Source organism: Vombatus ursinus, unplaced genomic scaffold, assembly GCF_900497805.2.
Source record: "Vombatus ursinus unplaced genomic scaffold, bare-nosed wombat genome assembly UNPS02014863.1, whole genome shotgun sequence".
NCBI lineage: Eukaryota > Metazoa > Chordata > Mammalia > Diprotodontia > Vombatidae > Vombatus > Vombatus ursinus.
In genome coordinates, this window is record NW_020954641.1 from 12,517,213 (window position 1) to 12,536,529 (window position 19,317).

The 19,317-nt window shown below is 39.6% G+C and overlaps 1 protein-coding gene across 8 annotated transcripts in view; it reads right to left on the bottom strand.

The window, feature by feature from the left end:
* The window catches only part of TENM2 (teneurin transmembrane protein 2), a 392,109-nt gene that overhangs the window by 151,948 nt on the left and 220,844 nt on the right, over positions 1-19,317 (bottom strand). For all 8 annotated transcript variants that reach the window (XM_027841747.1, XM_027841746.1, XM_027841748.1 and 5 more), the window contains 2 exons: positions 15,405-15,610; positions 2,667-2,862 (listed from right to left, as the gene is read on the bottom strand). In XM_027841747.1, coding sequence (XP_027697548.1) covers positions 2,667-2,862; positions 15,405-15,610 — 402 coding nt within the window. The remainder of the gene's footprint in view (positions 1-2,666; positions 2,863-15,404; positions 15,611-19,317) is intronic.

The window sequence follows — 19,317 nt, forward strand, 5'->3', positions numbered from 1 at the left end:
TGGAATGAGTCTACTCCTCTTTGGAGCACATAAAGGAAATAAAATTCCATGAATTCAAAGGCATATTTAATGTGATTCGTAGTTAACACTCATCTAACATCATTTCTTCTGTTTCATATCACACTTTCAGCTCCCTATTCCCTCTTGATGGAGAAAGTTCTAATAATAATACTTGTGAGAGAGAACCTTGGAATGGAATTAAACACTATTCTTTTCTCCTTATTTTTGCCAATTACTATCATTTCTCCATCTACCCAACTATTAGACCTGTTACCTTTGACTTTCCTTGTAAGATAGCACAGACATGGGAAATTCTCCTGGGATCTTGCCTCCAATAGGAAAAAGTAAAGGTAATGGACTAAGGAAAGAAGGAAGGAAAATATTTATTAAGCACCTACTATGTGCCAAGCACTGAGTGAAGTGCTTTACAAATATTATTTCCTTGGTTCCTCATTAACAATGCTGTAAGGTTGATGCTATTATTATCTCTATTTTAGAGTTGAGGAAGCTGAGGCAAACAGAGGTTAAATGACTTGCCCAGGATCACACAACTAATAGGTGTTTGAGGCCAGACTTGAACTCAAGTCTTCCTAAGTGCAGGCCCAGCACTCTATCCACTGTGCCATTTTTACTAAGGGTAGAAAAATAAAATATGTGCCCATAAGAGCAAAATGAATGAGAAGATGAAAGAATTATGGAGATAATTCAGCTCCTAATCAATCTTCAATTAAGGTGATTAAAAAAAAACACAATCCAGATAGAATTCAACTGTTCAAATTCAGCAGAAAAACTGCTAGAACTCTTACACTTGCACAACCAAGTACAAGAAGATCACTGTGTTTGAAACAAATGAGCTCATGGATAGGTTTCCTCTTCAGAGGACAACAGAGTGACACTGACGGGCATGTACCATACTTGTTTCTGCTGCTAAGGAGTTTGTTGACCATGGACTTACTTACTAATAACTTGTCCAGATTTGTTTCAAATCCTACTCATCAGCACTGGTGTGTATGCTATATACTTTCTTGGTATAAACCCTGGATTACCAAAGGGAAGTCATTTTACATGACACTCTTTGCATATACAAGGACCCTTAACCCAAAGCAATTTTGTTTTATTTCAGTTGTTTCTATTAGTTGTTAGTTTTAAATTGGTCCTATATCAATTCCTTTGGTAGAGTTCTTATCTCTTTACATGTAATGCGACCTTTCAAGTTTTCCCTTACTGTGGAATATTTTTTTTCAGTCACTTAAGAGAAGAAATTGAAGTTCCTAACTGGTTTGAAAAATTCCAGAAAGAAGGGGGAACCTTTCTACCACCTAGGTATTGGGGATTTTCCTATAATAGAAGAGACAGGGGCTGACTTCAAGGCTCAGTCACTTATGCAATATTAAGTGTGTCTGGTTGCGAAACATTCTGAGATTGTGGCCATTAGCAAGAAATGCTTCCTGAATTAGGAGTCATCTTATGTTGTTCAGGAAGCAGATGGTACTTTGGGAGCCCTGGGATTGGAAGACCAGGTCTTAACCACGGAATGAATTAAAAAGCATTTGTGAGAAATGGCTGAAAAGGCTTGTCTTCTGAGTTTGGACATTTGCAGATGGTAAAAGTCATGAAAAAGGAGGTATTTCTTGGCTCAACAAAAGTAGAATAAAACAGAGAATACGAATTTTACAAAATTCATATACATTAAAGGATATACATTAAAATGCTTGAGATTGGTGCTAACATAGAACCCTAAGAAATCTGTTTGGTCTCTTACCCCTATTTTATGCATTCACTGAAGGGCTCTTAAAGAAAGGTATTATTTCTCTACTCTCTCTTCCTTTCTTGAGGGAATGTCACTCAGTCAGTCAATACACATTTATTAAGCATCTACTATATGCCAGGCACTGTGCTAAACACTGGCGATATAAAGGCAAAAGATAGTCCCTGCCCTCAAGGATCTCCTAATCTAATAAAGGAGACAGCAAGCAAACAAAAGTGTATAAGCAAGATACCTACAGGATAAACAGGAGGGATTGGGAAGCGCTTCCTATAGAAGATGGGATTTTAGATGAGATTTGAATAAAAGGCAGGAGGGAAGGTATAAGAAAGGAGAGAATTCCAGGCATGGGGGACAGCCAGGGAAAATGCCCTGAGCCAAGAGATGGAGTGTCTTGTTTGTGGAGCAGTAAGGGGGAGGTGTCACTGGATCGAAGAGTACTTGGGGAGGGGGGAATGGTAAGGTTTAAGAAGAATGGAAAGGTACATGTGTGTGGGTGGGGATAGGGGTAACTTATGAAGGGCCTTGAATATCAATAAGAACATTTTGTATTATATCTTGGAGGTCACAGATGGAATTTATTGAGTGTGTACATGCATGTGTGTGTGTGTGTGTGTAAGACATGATGAGACCTGTATTTTAGGAAAAAAATTACTTTGGAAGCTGAATGGATTCTCAGAATAATTATTTTGAGTTTTTGCCTCCAAATTTTTTTAAGGGTAATAACAGCTCATTAGTTAACTAATCATTTATACTTTGACTTAGTTGTGGTTTGTAGATTTCAGCTTCTAGTAATACGCAAAATATTAACTATTTAGGGAATATATTTTGTGTCAAGTGTATGGGGGCATTAACACCAGTACCCAAGGAGTAAGATTACCAAATCAACTCTTACACATACCTAAGACAACTGTGTTGAAGGAAACCATTTCTTTGTCTTTGCCATCATTGTAAAAGGCCAGGTGCCATAGACCTACATCCAAATATTGTACAAACACTGCTTCATTCTGGACCAGTGTCTGGATGCTCCGGCGTTCCCGGGGAGACTCTACCACACTCCATTTCTCTTTGCCATCCAGGCGCTCCATGAAGTCATACTGTTAGAAGAGAAGAAAATTGCACGTGAAATAAAGAGACAGATCTCACACAACCAATGCCTCTTTCTTCCCCCTTCTCTGACAATCAATCCAATATGTTTGAATATCTACTATATATCCAATACTGTGAAGCAACCAAAGAGATTTGATGTTGCTGATGATGCTAATACTATCTGACATTTGTACAGCATTTTAAGGTTTGCAAAGTACTTATATTTAAGCAGAGTACTATCCTCAAGGAGGAATTTACAACCTTGTAGAAGATACAAAATGCTTAACGATGTGTTACTAACAACAAAGTTCAACAGTTTAGGATATGGAGAGATCTGTGTAGATTGTAATAGCAGGAGAAAGTTTAATGAGGAACTAGGATTTGACTTAAGCTTTGAAAATTGGATAGATTTATGATGGATGGAGGGGAGGAATAAGGGCATTCGAAATGGGATGAAGACTATTCCAAGTAGAAGAAAGAATATGAGCAAAGGTAGGAATGGAGAAATAAGTTTGGTAAGTACAGGAAACATGTAGGAGGCCACAGCAAGGAGAGGACACTGTATGTTGGGGAGCAGCTGGACTTGCTGTGGAAGTCAATGGCAAGTCACTGGGGATTCTTGACCCGCTGAATAATATGATGAAAGGAGTGTTTTAGGAAGATGATTTTGATAATGCCAGATAGAATAGATTAGTGAGAAAGAAGATCATTCAGAAAAATCATTGCAGTGATAGAGAGGGGAAATGATGAGGGTCTGGAGTAGGTAATGACATTGGGAATATAGATGGAGGGCACAAAAATTTGAGAGAAATTTACTAGGGAAAGAAATTGTAGGACTTATGACACATTGTATAAATGGGATTCAGGAGAGGGGGGAGGATCAAAGATACTGGTTTCTAGCTGGGGAGATAGGAAATAAGTGCCACAGGCTATACTAGGGCAGTCTCCTGACCACCATGCTGTATCACTTTACATCAAAGACATGTTGGAGCATTTAAGGGAACATTTTAAGAATTCCAATTTTTGAATTTTTTAATTAATGCAAATTCCCACTATGGGATTAATTAATTTCCTTCCCTACTCCCTTTGTTCCCAAAAGTGAGTATTAGTCTAGGGATGTTCATGGAGTTCATCTTTCTGCAAACTTCCTAGACAAGGTAAATAAAGTAAGAATGGGGTTGGCTCTCTTGTTTCAGTGAGCCAACTAGTAACAGCTGTGCCTCAGGAAGGGACATTTTATCTACAAAGAGTGAAAGTTATATATGTGTTTAATTCCTTTCTACCTAATTTATTGTTAGTCATGACTGAAAGTGGGAAGCTGGACTTTAAAGACTGAGATAAGTGACTTCAAGTTATAATAATAATAATAATAATAATAATGATAATAATAATAATAACAATGTTAATGATGATGATGATGATGATAGCTAGCATTTATATGGCATCTACCATGTGCCAGACACTGTGCTATGTACTTTCCAAATATCTCACTTGATCCTCACAATAGCCCTGGAAGGTTGGTGCTATTTTTATACCCCATTTCACAGATGAGTACTCTGAGGCAAACATTTCACTTTCTCAGACTAGAAAGACATTTGTTTTCTAAACCAACTTCTTAAGACTCTAACCAAAGAAATTACATTTTCATGAATTACTTTTAACTAGAAGAATGAACATCACTTCATTGCTGCCAAAATAGGAAAGGATTTATTCATTTTGGGGGGGGGGTCTCATATCACTCCCATGAGGGAAACTGTCTAGAATGAGATTGCTTGTATGTTGCACTATGAGTGGGCTGACCAGCCAAGGACCATGAAAATGACTTTAGAATTAGGGGATACCTAGTCCTTGACTAATAAAGTCACTTTGGAGGGAAAAAAAAAACCTCAAGACATTTTTCTAACAAGACATTTTGCTGAGGACATTGGAAATATGTATAGATATGTATGTATATACATATATAATAGCTAGATAACTAGATAGATATAGATATAGATACACATACTCCATTTGGCTTCTTAACATCCTTCCCTTTGTTGATCAAGAAGAAACAGTTTCAGATTACTTGAAAGATTTTTTTCTGAAGCAAACATGATTCCATCACTGTCATTTCACAGTGGGATTATTAACAAAAATATATCTACTTCACATGACTCAACTTAGGGGATTCTTTAATCTTGTCCTTTTTCACATCTCCCCAGAATTCATACCCTTATGGTTTGTTTTTCTTTCTAGAGCACATACTTAGAACACGATGCATTCTCAGAATGTTTTACAACATCAACAGTTGTTTTTCACTAAGGACACAGATATACACATTTTCCCCCTCAAATTCCAATTTATCCCATAGGTGACTGTGGAAAGTCCACAGTGCAATAAGGCACAGCACAAATAATCTCACTTAGGTTTTAAGGAAGGGATGGGAACTCCTGAAGATTGAATGAGTCAACCAGAGAGCCATCAAGTTTGCATTCCAGGACGGAAAGCAGTCGGTTTGTTTGGGAACCATCTGGTTCAAAAGAGGCTGTGCACTCTAGAATTGTTAAGTCTCAGCCTGACCAGCTGGCTTAGCAGACCGGCTAACTTTAGAAGGAGGCCACATTCCAGTGACCCCGCTCTTTGCTAGTGTTACTTCTTTATGTAATGGTATTGTAAATGGACAATTCATAGATGGAAAACAATACAATTAGCTGTGCTGCTCCTGGACCCAACTTAAGGAGTAGAGAACAGAAGAATTAAGAACAGAGGTAAGGGAAACTATGCTGTACTTGGCTTAATAAGTTTACTCCACTTTATCTCCATACTGTCTAATAATGAAAACAGCTTATAACCTACACAGTCCCTTTCCCAAAGAGGAAAGGGTATATTATGGCTGGTTTCATGGCTACTTGGGGCAGCCTGAAATTCTCTTTGCTTCAATACACAGAATGAGTAGGGAAAGTGATAATAACATGAAATAAACAACTAAAAAAGCCCCCACCCTCTTCCCTTTGGTTTCTTCACTCTGAAAAACAACAATGTTAGCATGTTGGTCATAGCAACGTCAGCATGTTAGCATGAGGTCCATGCCTCAGAATCATCAGTCATTCGCAAAGTGGCATTAAATGCAACTTTTACAGGAGCTCAAGAGGCAAAGAAACAAACCACAGAAAATATTTGCCTGATCCAATTATAAATCCCTTTTCCTCTTGGTAGAGACTATGAAGGAGTTGTAATAACAAAAACTTAGTGGTTTGGGGAATAAGTTGAACTATAGCAGAGAGGCACACACAATGTCACTCATTTTTTTTTTTCCTGGAAGGTAAGTTGTCATTCCTTTTCAGTATATTGTATTCTTGCATCAGGGATGCTTTCTGGAACCTACACAAACACACACCTGACAAGGAGGGCAGGGTTAAAGACAGACTCATTACCCTTTGTGAAGATGTTGTTATTGGGTCCAAGACCCTTAGAAAAAGGAGAAAAATAACTTTATTGCTACTTGGAACGACTGTTCACTAAGGGTTGACATGGAAAAGGAAAGCAATAAAAGCTGACATTTCTCTCTGACGGCATGCTGTTCTCCTCTCCTGGTGCTGGCAGCCTCCTCTGCCTCCTCTATGTCTGATGTTGCTTCTACCTCAGATGGCAGGGCAAACTCAGCAGTTGGTAGGATTGAAGGGAAACAGCATGCACGAGTGAGGGTTGCTTGAAGCCATATTAGCCACAGGGTCTCTGGTCTCATCCAGTGATCGTGGGAGTGACTTAGCAAGAGCAGGTCACTCAAAGGGGCCTGTACATATCTTTCTGCTTCCAGCAATGCCCGTGGCAAAGTGCACCAGGAATTCTCCTCATTAAAGCTAAGTACAATTTCTTTTCTCTCTTTCAAAGAGAGGAAGTACTAGTCCAAGGTACAGGAAAGACAACCTCTTCAGTACCACGGCCAGCTCCTCGGCAGGCATTCTGCCCTTCTATCACTGTGGCCTCCTATGGCAGTTGCAAGACTTCACATCCTGACCAGTCTTCAATCTCCATATTTCCCTGCAAGATGCCAATTGGGCACAGCTGCAAAGGATTGTTCTGGGTACTCACCCTCCAGGTTCGAGAGGGAGATCATAAACTTGGGTCAAGGAGAATCTACCTTTATGTTTCTTAGTCATAACAACTCACTTGTCACTCATGGTGCCAGTCCCATAGAGGAACACAAACCAGACTAAAGAAAGAGAGGAACAGAAACTGACACCTTTTCAAAAAACACTGGCTTGTACTCCACCATTTGCACCATTTCTCCCCTCTTTGGGTGTGACTACACTGGCAGAATTCTTTGCTGTATTCTTTCATTATGTCCCCTTTTGTAGGAGCAAAGAGCAATATCCTCAGCCTTGCAGAGAACAGCTGCCAATTTACCTGTGTGGCTGGCCTGATTTAGTTCTAAAATCCATTGAAAATGCCACTTTCTAGAAAGGAGACAAAAAGCCACTAGGCACATGCTCAAAATGAGAGCAGCTCAAAACATCTCGATGCTTGGCTACATTTCCTTTCCATTTAATAATGTGCTTTTGTGTTGGGTTTGCAGACAAGGTCGTGAAAGTGGGACAAATGAACACAGGAATGCATATACCAGCACTTCCAGAGGCCTTCACCTAAAACCATCTGGCATTACTCAGTCCTTGCCTGGATAAGTCAATCCTAAGAGGTAAAGCTTTGCCCTCCATTTTAAGCAACAGCAAAAGAAAGACCCAGCTTTAAGTTACAGCACGGCAGCTCTATGACAGAATCACAGTGCCTCTGGGTCAGGAAGGCGACACAGATGTCACGAAGTAGACATGTACCATGCTTAACAGTAGGGAATTCTCTTATTCACACTTCAGTCCTCCCCACAAGGTCACTAGGTAATTGTGTTGTCCATCTGAATAAACCCAGATAAATGCTGGAAGAGATTTCTCTGAAGACCAGATGAGTCACCTGACTATGGCACACCCGGTCTGGGTCAGTGAAGCTAATAACAGTCTCAAGGCCATCCCAAAATGTAGATCTGTTCTACCGCAAGGCCAGCTAAATCAATACTTCACCTCTTGTTGCCTTGCCTATGTGATTCTTTATTTACTGCACGTTCTCATCTAATTGTCTTTATCCAGTGGTTTATCAAAAATGTCACATCTGGCTCCATGCCATTCCAGAATCAATAGGAGTGTCTCGTGTGGGCTAGATGTAAAAATAAATCAAATGCATCCCTGAGAATAGGGGAACAAACCATGAAGGCTTCCAGCCACAGAATGAATGCCTGGGTGCATGGAAGAACAGAACCACTGTGGGTAGTGACTGCTCTCAGACTGTGACCTGGACTTTCTCCCTGCATATGAAAAGTTTGAATAGTTTCTCAAGTTCTGTCTGTCTTTTGTTTTTATGCTCTGGTTTCCTGCACATAACCATTTTAGGAATCTTGCACCTTCACACATCTTAATAGATTGAAATTCCAGCATGGATTCACTTAGAGAAATTCTAATGACTCTTGTATAGCTTGGCAGTTTAGTCAAGAAAATATAAATCAGGTTTACCATTTTACACTGACCTTACACATACAGAGCTCTCCCATCTTTCCAGCTTGCTATCATTTAAGATTCAAAGGACAAGAACATCTACCTTCCAGAGAGTTGGTTCAAGTTTCCTCCTTAAGAGGCAGTGTGGTGCAGTGAGAAGCTGGAATCACTGGATTGTAGAACAAGAGCTGGAAGGAACCTCTGAGGCCATAGAATCCAGCCTCCTCATTTTATTGTCAGAGAAACTGAGTCACAAGGAGGATAAGCAACTTTGCCAAAATCACGCCGGTAGTGTGAGTCACAAGAAGTGGATTCCAATCCCTGCTCTGCTCTTACTACCAATGCAACCTTGCTTGACTTCTCTAGGCCTCATTTTCCTCCTCTGTAACATGAAGGGGTTAGATTAGAAAAGTTCACTTTTAGTTCTTCTTCTAGGATCCCTTGCTCTCCTCCTCAATAAACTTGAACATGGTTCTTTCAAAAGAAAACACCAGGGGTGCCCTTCTGCCTATCTGCGATCTTGCTGCTTGATAACTAGGCACATGAGCACATGCTAATTTGCACAGGCTGTTGTGGGGTGCCCTTAGACACCAACGGCAGATCCAAAGGGCCTTTGGAGAGATTTCTGCTTTTCATGGCACTTTACAATCTTTTTCTGTGGAAATCAAGGCTTTTACAGATTTCACCAAATCTCCTTAGCCTAACCTATGTTAGGTCCCAGAGTGTCAATAAAGACTTGAGATTGTGTTTGTAAAACTATCCTCCTTAAAAAATGAGATTAAATATTTCATTAGTGAATTCTGTGAATTAGTATTTGATGTGATATGCAAACTGACAGCAGAACAAACACATGTATTCCCTTCCCATTTTAGCTTGCGGGGCACCACCCCGTGGTGCTAAGCACCAAATTGAAGTGTAAGGAGGTTGGGGAGGGCAGGGAAAGGAGAGAGAGAACATAGCTTCTGACTTAATAATTACCCAAGTCAGACTCCAGTAAGGCAGGGACAGCAGCTGTAGCATCAATAGCCTAGCACTAAGGTATCAGGGATATTCAAGAATCAAATGAACATCCAAGTTGCTGGGTAATTCAAATTATTTCCACTTAGAATTGAAAACATGAGCAGATTTACTTACTCAGGCAAAGAAGGGAAAGAGGGATGGAGGAAAAGAGGGATGAAGAAAGGAAGGAAGGAGAAAGAGATATACCATTTTCAAATACAGCTTTGAATTGGAAAGAGATAAACCAGGGCCAGCAAAAGCTAACATCACTAATGGTAGTCTATACTTTTAAAAAATGTCAGGAAAAATTCACTGATGGGCACCAATAAAAATGTATGCTCAATTCACTGTATCTTCATTCTATATGTTCTTTATACGCCATGTTTTTTACTTATCCATTATGAATATGATATTTGTGGTCCCTTAATATTTTCCTTTTTACTTTTAAAAGCCTGTTTTTTACAGATTGAACTATTCTGCTACACATCCTAGAAGCACATCGTGGCTTAAAAGCGTTCAGGAATGATGGTTTCTTTTCCTAGTGCATCCACCATTCAAACTTATAGTGCTGTCTCAGTGCTCCCAGTTTTGAGATGCATGCCCACTAAAAAGACTACAAGGTTACCTCTGGAAGGTATAGGACTCAACCGGTACATCAGATTGAGTGACTAAACTAGGCATTTTTTAATATTTGCTAAACAGTAATCCTGAGAAGGTGAAGTTCCAGCAGGGTTCCCAGGTGGTAACTGCATCTTGTTGTCTCCGGTTAATCATGTACCTAATTTGCTGATTATTGACTTGTTCTCACAAAGGATTTTACCCAGCTTGACATATCAGTAGTGATCAGTGATGAACTGTCAAGTGAACTCACTCATTGTTTTAACCACCCAAGTTCTTAACTTACAGTAACAGCTTATGGGTTTTCTATCGATGTCCAGTATAGTAGTCAGGTCATACTGTTTCTCCTAATGTGAACTGTTCTATTACTTGAGCCTGGGCTGAGAATCTTTGAGAGTTCTGTCTGTGATTCACTTAGAAACATGAAGCACTAGGCTACTCCCATTCAGGAATTAAGGGGCTGGTTAGGTGGGTATTACTTTAGATCTAGAGACAGGGAACATGGGTTTAAATCTTAGCTCTATAACTTACAACCTATGTGACCCTGGGCAATTCATTTAACCTCTCTTGGCCTCAATTTTCTCATTTGTAAAATAAAGGAATTAGACCTCTCAGGTTCTTTCTAGATTTAAATATGTGATTCTATGATCCTCTCCATTCCTCAAGTATTTGCCCAAATGCTGCCTCCTCCATGAAATTTTCCCCAATTACCCCCAGGTGAAAATGAATTTTCCTTCCTATATTTTACCTTACACCTCTCACATGCTCTTAGACACTTTTCTTTCACCATTATAGTTAATAGATTGTTATGGTAAAATGTATATCTTATACCAGATAACAGAGTACAAACTCCATGAGGGTAGGGAATTATATCTTAATTATCCTCCCAGAACCTTATTCAGTATTTTAAACCTGATACATAGTTGGTTGTTCAATGAACGATTAGCTCTTATCAGATGTATTAACAAGGTTCATCTTTTGATAATGATGATTTTCATCTAAATGTAATTGAGAAAATAGTATGTCAATTTATATTATCTTCTAAGTGCCTGGCTATATACAACATGTGGTAAGGAAAGCCAGTAGTTCAAAGGCCCTAATGAGACGCACATTAATGAAAATAAGGTTCTTAAATTTTGGGGTTAGAACTACAGACCATTTGAGCAGGGAAGTATGTCAGAGATTTTCTAGTCCAGAGTCCTCCCATAATAGAGGAGAAAACTGGGGCTTAGAAAGAGTGACTTGTTCAACACTACAAAGTGAGGGGTCAGCTAGGTGGTGCGGTGGATAGAGCACTGGCCCTGGATTCAGGAGCACATGAGTTCAAATTCGGCCTCAGACACATAACACTCACTAGTTGTGTGACCCTGGGCAAGTCACTTAACCCCACTGCCTAGCCAAAAAAGAAAAAAAAATCACAAAGTGAGGCAGAGACACAATCACAATTTATAGCCCAAGTCTCCAAATTCAGTCACAGGCATGTGTACAGATGTGACCCAGCACAGCCTAATGTCCCTCTGGCAGTGGGAAAGGATTCCAGGATCTGGAACATGTTGGGATCAGGGACAGCTTTTCCAGTTTCTGGGGACCCCCAGCTGCCATAGCTATCAGTTATCACTGCTCTGCTTTCTTTTTCCACTTCCCACTCAATCTTCATCATCTACTTCTATAAGACTCTGGTGCTGGAAGAAGGAGAATGAGTAGGGTGACTTGGTCTCCCAAGCAGTCCAGGGTCCCACTATGACCCTCTGGATTCTCTCCACTGGTGCTGCCTACTCTGCCACTGGGGAGCTTCTTGGCAGATTCTAGTTCCTATCACAGTCTGTGGGTTTTTGTTCTCCTTCCTCCCACCCCCAGGAACCTCTCTTGCTGTTTGCACAGTAGCTGTCTACAATTCAGTAAAGAAAAAATCAACTTGATTTTTCCTTCCTTTGACACCTCTGGTCACTTTGTTTTCTGTGGCTCAGGCATCAGTACATAACTTTGGTTAATTCAGGCAGGAAAGAAAAACAGTTAACTCTAAAAATTTTTAATTTTTAAAGAATACCATTCTGACCACCAGTTTTCATTGCCTTGGCTTTATAGTATAGTGCAATGTTAAGGGAGTAAGGACCAGCTGGGAAGATCCTTTTTTAGCTAAGAATATAAAGGTTGTCTAGTTTAGGGTAAAAGAGAAAGGTTTGATTAACAAAGAGCCAGTGCTTTGCAAAGTTTGTGTTTTTAAAATAAAGTTTATTAATTAGGAAAAAAACAAGTGTACCTAAGTTAACAGTTTCTTTACTTTTCTTGATGAACAAAAATAATGTCCTTTATGAACTGAGTATTCAATAAATGTTCACCTTAAAATGAAACAAATCCCCCCCCCCAATATTCCATGGATGCAGATCCTAATGACATGTGAGGCACATGCCTGGGTTGTTAGGCCTTTGTTCTTTCCATTATCCCACTACTCATATTCTATACCAGAGAACCTGAAGTTTGAGAGATTTAAGGTAAGAAAAGAAACTCTTCACTACAGAGAATCCTTGTTTAAGGATATTTAATAGTTTAAGCAAAGCAATTCACACAACCTAGGCACAAGAAGTCCCCCCCCATCTCCCTATCCTTCCCTCTCTCCTTCCCTCCCTGTTCTTCTCTCTCTCTCTCTCTCTCTCCCTCTCCTCCTTTCTCCCTCTCTCCCCGTCTTTCCCTCCCTGTCCTTCCCTCTCTCCCTCTCTGTCTGTCTTTTTCTCTGTGTCTGTCTCTCTCTCTCTCACACACACAAAGGGCTACTTTAAATGAGTCACCTTGGATAGAATGCCAACCTTAAAGTGTTTATGCACTCTGAGAGAATATGCCAATCACAGTGAGAAATTCTATAATGGCTCCAGATATGAATGACTTACCTATCCCTGCAAAGGATTATTTACTGTAGGATATGCAACACCTACCTCGAAGCATTGTTATAAGGATCAAATGGGAGAGTAATTGTAATGTACTTACCATAGTGCCCGGCACATAGTAGGTGCTATATAAATGTTAGTTATAACCACCACCATCATCATTATCCTTAATAGTAGTAGTAGTAGGTCAATGAATGAATGTTGGAGGTCTTTTATTTATTTACTTATTAATTCTTTTATTCATTCTTTCATGGTCATTTGTTCATTTATTTTCACAAAACTATCCCTTATGCTTAACATCTCAAATGTTTTTGAGCATCACAGTCCAATGCTTGGCTGATTTCAATCAATCAAAAGTCAATTTATTATTTTGCATGCCTTTATGAAGCATCCACAATATACGAGGCACTGTGCTCGAACCCATAATATCAGTTAATCATTTCAGATACTCTACTCCAAACTGGCAGCCAAACCTAAACACAAACTAGTGTTAGTATTCACTGAACAATGCTTACTGAGTACGTTCTTTTGTAGAAGGTGGTGTGGAAGGCATGGTACATATTCAGCTTCAGTATATGCAGCTATTTCTACTTAAAACACATTTGAGGCTGTCCCTAGAAGAGAGTTATTTGAGAATGATCCCTGGAATAATGTTCTCCAAGGCATCTTGTATTTCTCTTATATACATTCCGCAAATACTTAAAAACGTTTATGTTATCTCCTCTGATAGAATGTTAGCTCTTTGAGGGCAAGAGCTGGTACATTTTTTGTCTCTGTTTCGCCAGCACCTTGAAAAGTGCCTATTGGTATATAATAAATGCTTAAGTATTGACTGACTGATTGATAGCACTGACTTTAGATAGTGAGGATCAAGACTGCTCAGAAACTGGGTAGGCCACAATTCCATATATTTCTAAGTATGCCAGACTTCCAATGGGTTATCTTCTGCATGCATGCAGACAAGAAGGAAACAAGCATTTATTAAGCACCAACTATTTGCCAGGTACTGTGCTAAGTGCTTTGCAAATATCCTCTCATTTTATCCACAAAACAACAATGGGAGGTAGGTGCTATTTTACAGTTTTACATTTTACAGTTGAAGAAACTGAGGAAGATAGTGGTTAAGTGCCTTGCCAAGACTCACACAGTTCTGTGGTATCTATGGCAAGATTCAAACTCAGATCCTCTAACCCCAAGCCCAGTACTTTTATCTAGTGAGGCACTTAGTATCAGCTTTTCAGCACCAAGTAGTAGTCAAGATTCTTCAAAAGAGCCCAGAGAGGTGGCACAGGGAATGCTGGCTAAGGGAACACCTTGTAGCTATAACAGCCTGGGGGAAGAAATCACTTCTCTACCCAAACTCCTTTTATCTGCTAGGCTTGAAGGAACAAAACTCTCAAGTCTCAGTGCTGGCCTTCCTTTAGCCTTCCACAAGGCCCCAGAGCAGATTTATACCTCCCTGAGTAGTATAACAAGATTATTTCACTAGTGAAAATACTCCAGTGTGTTTCTGTGAAATAATTGGAACCAAAAAGTGTAAGAAACATCTCCCAAACTGAACGGCTTTGCAGAGAGCCCTTTCCAAACAAACAAACAAACAAACCCCCAAACCCCACCATTTCTAAGCAGTGACTGCATTTATTTAATACTCTGAAGTTTACAAAATGTTTTCCTCACAACAATCCCATGAGGTACCCATGCCCAAGGGATATCTCACAGATGTGCCTCTCTCCTTAGCCTCTCTCTCCATAGGGCAGATGAGATTGTGTGGAATGAGTTAGACTCAGTGATTCCACCTTATTTATCTCTGCCTACAGCAAATGCTGTTCAAGGTAATATAAAATCTATGCATTCCCATCTGTTCGAAAATAAAATGTAGTCCTTGTATTGATCATCCCAGCCTCTGAAACTCTGAATTCCTTTACTGTGGTTTACTAAATGTACACTTTTCTGGCAGGTTTTGAAATCTTCTTTTGACTTGATCATGATGGGTTGATATGATGTATTTTTTCCCCTTTCTAAATGTATGTGTTTTCTAAATCCTCTTTATTTTGTGCCCACCGGCTTCAAGAGTTAGCGTGGAAAGGAAACACCATATTTTTTTTTCTTAGATTCAGTATATTTCTTCTTGTAAGCATAGTTCATTGGGTGCTAATATGCCTCCGAGATAAAGCCACTGGAAGATTTTCCTTCCCCTCCTCTACCAACATGGAATTAAAGGAAAAATGAAAGAGACATACAAACCCAACCCAATCACTTCATCCCTAATACTCTTGATGGAGTCCGTCTCCAACAGAAATGATCTCAAAAAACAATACAAGGGGGAGGAAAAAGCAAGGAGAAGAGAAGCACCCAGAAATGCAAGGGCTACATTTTGCCTGATGTCATTCCGACAATTTAATCTGTAACAGAATATATGTGACATTTGAAAGACTTAACCTGACAGCCCAAGGGATAACCCACAGGCCTAGAAGAGCTGACTCTGTTAACAAGGATGTTAACGTTTTTTATCCCTATCAAGCATTTTCATACCTGGGCATGAGATGGTGGAAGTCCTCTTCTTATATACACGCCAAAAAGAGCATCCTTCCCGAGGGAAATGTTGAACTTTAAGAACTGAGGCTGACTGATGTGAATCTGAGATCTCCAGAACACCCCTGGAGGTACTTCCTGGGTGACTCGTCTTCCTACCTCAGCTTCTCCGCTATCTATGCTGCTGTTTTTTAGAGTCCAGGGCCCTGGAAAACAAGAAGAGGCACCAAGTGGGTGACATTTTTAATGCACAAATTGGGTCTGAATTTCTGTTTAATTACATGACAAAATTTTTTTCTTAATACTCAGGATTAAACTCACAGAAACTTTCCTCTTTAAGTCAAAGCTTAAAACGTTTAGTTTTCTTTTTTTTTTTTAAATAACAAAGCTATAAACTCATACCCTAGGGCATCTAGAATCTTGGCACACTGCTTTTTTTTTTATTCTGTGATTGCTCTTTGCTGATCAAATATAATAAGAGCAGAGAGTCAGATAAGTACATGTAAAGCTGCTTGTGCGCCTTCCAGCCACCCTGAATGTGACTGGGATGTAAAAATTATCAGCAGGGAAGGGGTAATATTAATGTGGCATTGAATTTAATTCTTCTAGACTTTAATTATTCCTCTTACACACCAAAAACAAGTGCAATACACTCTTTGACATTTCGCTAAATAAAATAACAACCCCACCAAACTAAAATACGTGCAAAAAGAAAACATCTCAACGGAAAACGTAATGCTTTCAATGTACGCCTGGTCTCCTATCTCATTGATCTTTGAAAGAGGGCACAGAGACCTGGAAGGATTAACAAGTTCTCCCTCATTTGCACTGATATCTTCACCTGGCACACAGTAAGTGCTATATAAATGTCAGTTGTCGTCATGTCATCGTCATCATCATCATCATCATCATCATCATCATCATCATCACCATCACCATCACTATCATCACCACAACACCAAATGTTGGTGTGGAAAACACTGTAACACCACCCCCCTGCTACCATTCAACATCCAGCAGGGGATTCCTTCTGTGTGATTTCTATTCCTTCCCAAAATGCTACGAATAGGAGTCTCAGAAACAGATAATCCCAGAGAGGATTTCTTAGTAGCAACGAACAATCACTTCCTCACCCCAAACTCACATAACCTATATACTCTCAGTGACTGACATCTTTTGGAACTCGAACTCTGAGGGAAAAGTGGAGACCTGTAGGTTAATTCCCAGTCTCTATTCAGGGATAAAAGTAGTTACCTAAAAATCCATGTATGATGCCTGCAATAGGAATTCTGTTCTTGGAAAAGGTATCAATAAGCAATCTCTTCTATTACCTTCATTAGAGAACATGCTGAAACATCTTGAAAAAACAAGAGCCATTTAGATGGTGTGGTGGCTAAGAGTGCTGGGTCCAAAGTCAGGAAGACTATCTTTCTGGGTTCAAATCTGGCCTCAAATACTTACCAGCTGTGTGACCCTGGACAAGTCACTTAACCCTGTTTGCCTCAGTTTCCTCATGTGTAAAATGAGCTGGGGAAGGAAATGGCAAACCACTCTGTTATCTTTGCCAAGAACATCCCAAATGGGGTCAAAAAGAGTCAGATGCCTAAAAAATGGCTGAAAATTTAAGAAAGATTTTTGCTTTAAAAAAAAAAGTCTGAGGCAGTTGCAGATTATCCTTGGAACTGATAACCTGGTTATCTTTATGATAAGGAAAAATACTCTAATAGAATCAAGCTAGTAAGAAGTGTGTCCTCTATATAGTGCAATAGCAAGAGTTCCCCTGTCAGGGAATTATGTCCAGTTTGGGTCACCACTCACTCACAACTCTGATTCAGGCCTTCCAGTCATTTGGATAGCAATCTAGTTCAGACCATCATTATCTTTTCCCTAGATAACTGCAGTAGTTACTTAACTGGTCTCCCTACTTCCAATTTCTCTCCCCGTTCTGATTCATCTTCCACACAACTGCCAAAATAATTTTCTTAGAAGACAGAACAGGCCGCTCGCCTGCTCAAAAACCCTCAGTGGCTCTCTATTGCCTCTAGGATTAAATGCAAGCTGCTGAGCTTGATAGTATAAACCTTGCACAACCTTGCATCAGTCTACCTCTCCAGGATTATGTCACATAACTCCCCTTCGTGGATACTATCTTCCTGAGCCAATTTCCCTACTTGTTGCTTTCTAAATTTGATATTCCAGCTTCCATTTTTGTGTCTTGCCTGGATTGCATTCCCTCCTTGCTTCTGCCACTTATCTATGTTGTTATTACTACCATTAATAATAATAGCTAGCATTTATGTAGAGTTTTAAGGTTTGTAAAGCACTTCACAAATATTATCTCATTTGAGTCTCACAGCAATGCTGTGAGGGAAGGTGCTATTATCTCCATTTTACAGATGGGGAAACTGAGGCACCAAATGGTTAAAAGACTTGCGCAGAGTCACACAGCTAGTAAGTGTCGGAGGCCAGATTTGAATTCTTTCTTCGTAATTCAAGGTTTCAGTATGTCATCTACTCTGCCACCAAGCTGCCCCCTCCATGTTCACAGGATCAGGGACACTGAGCTGGAATGGACCTGAGAGGTCATCCACAGGTGAACCCTCTTATTTTACAGATGAGGATTCTTAGGTTCCTTCAAAGGTCAGCAGAGGTACAGCCTTCCATGGTGACCCTTCCCTAATCCCAGGGGTTGTTAGTGTCCTTATCTGTTTACGTGTTACATCTCTAAGTAGAAAAGAAGCTCCTCAAAGGCAAGGATTGTTCTTCCTTTTTGTTCTTTGAATCATTTAACCAAGTCATTTAACCAGGAAGACTTGAGTTCAAATCCAGCCTTAGATACTTGCTAGCTTTGTGACCCTAGGCAAGTCACTTGACCCCTGTTCACTTCAGTTTCCTCATCTCTAAAATGAAGATAAATAGTAGTACCTGTCTTGCTGGATTGTTGTAAGGATTAAATGATTTAATAAGTGTAAAACTCTTAGTACAGTGCCTAACACATAGTAAGCATTATATACATGTTAATGATTTATTATTATTATTATTATTATTATTATTATTACTTCATCTCCCAGTGCCCCAGGCAATGCTAAGACTCTGATTTAAAGAATAATTGCTTATCTGCTTTTGGAAAATGAATTTTCTCTAGAGGAATTCTCTGCACCAACAATAAATGGAACTAAAAGAGAAATATATGTGACTACAATAATGTCAGACCTTTAGATTGTAAGCTCCTTGAGGGCAGGGACTAGATTACAATAGGCCCTTGATAAATATCTACTGCATCAATGAGAAACTGTACAATCTTCAAAGAAAAGCAACACATTCAGTTAATACACGTGTTCTTAAGCCAGGGTCCACAGCAAATTTCAGGGAATTTGTGAACTTAGATAGAAAAAGATGATATCTTTATTTTCACTAACTTCTAAGTGAAATTTAGCATTTCCTTCAATCATAAATGTATACAACAGAGATTTTTTGGAGAAAGGGTTTGGGGCAGCTAAGAACCCCTGGATTAATGGGCCAGCCTTGGGTCTAAAGAAGGCAAAGAATGACATGATTACTTTGTTCAAGTATGCAAAGGGCATTCAGAAGGGAAATAATGATCATTTTTTTCCTCCTAGCCCACAAAAAGGCCCAAATAAGGACAGAGGGAATTAAAATCAAGCAGAGGGATAATATTAGAATGTCTTTGAAGTGAGACTTGAGCCCAGGTCTTCCTGGATTTGAGGCCTCCATAGCATGCTGTCTCTTCATGTGGAAAAAAAAAAAACTTTGTTAAAATTATACTTCTTGTGGTTGGCCCTTCTTATTCCCAGAGAATATAAGCCCTTTGAGAGGAGCGCCCTCTTCATCTTGGTACCTAGCACTGTGCCTGGCATGTAGCACGTGCTTCATGAATACTTATTGATTGAAA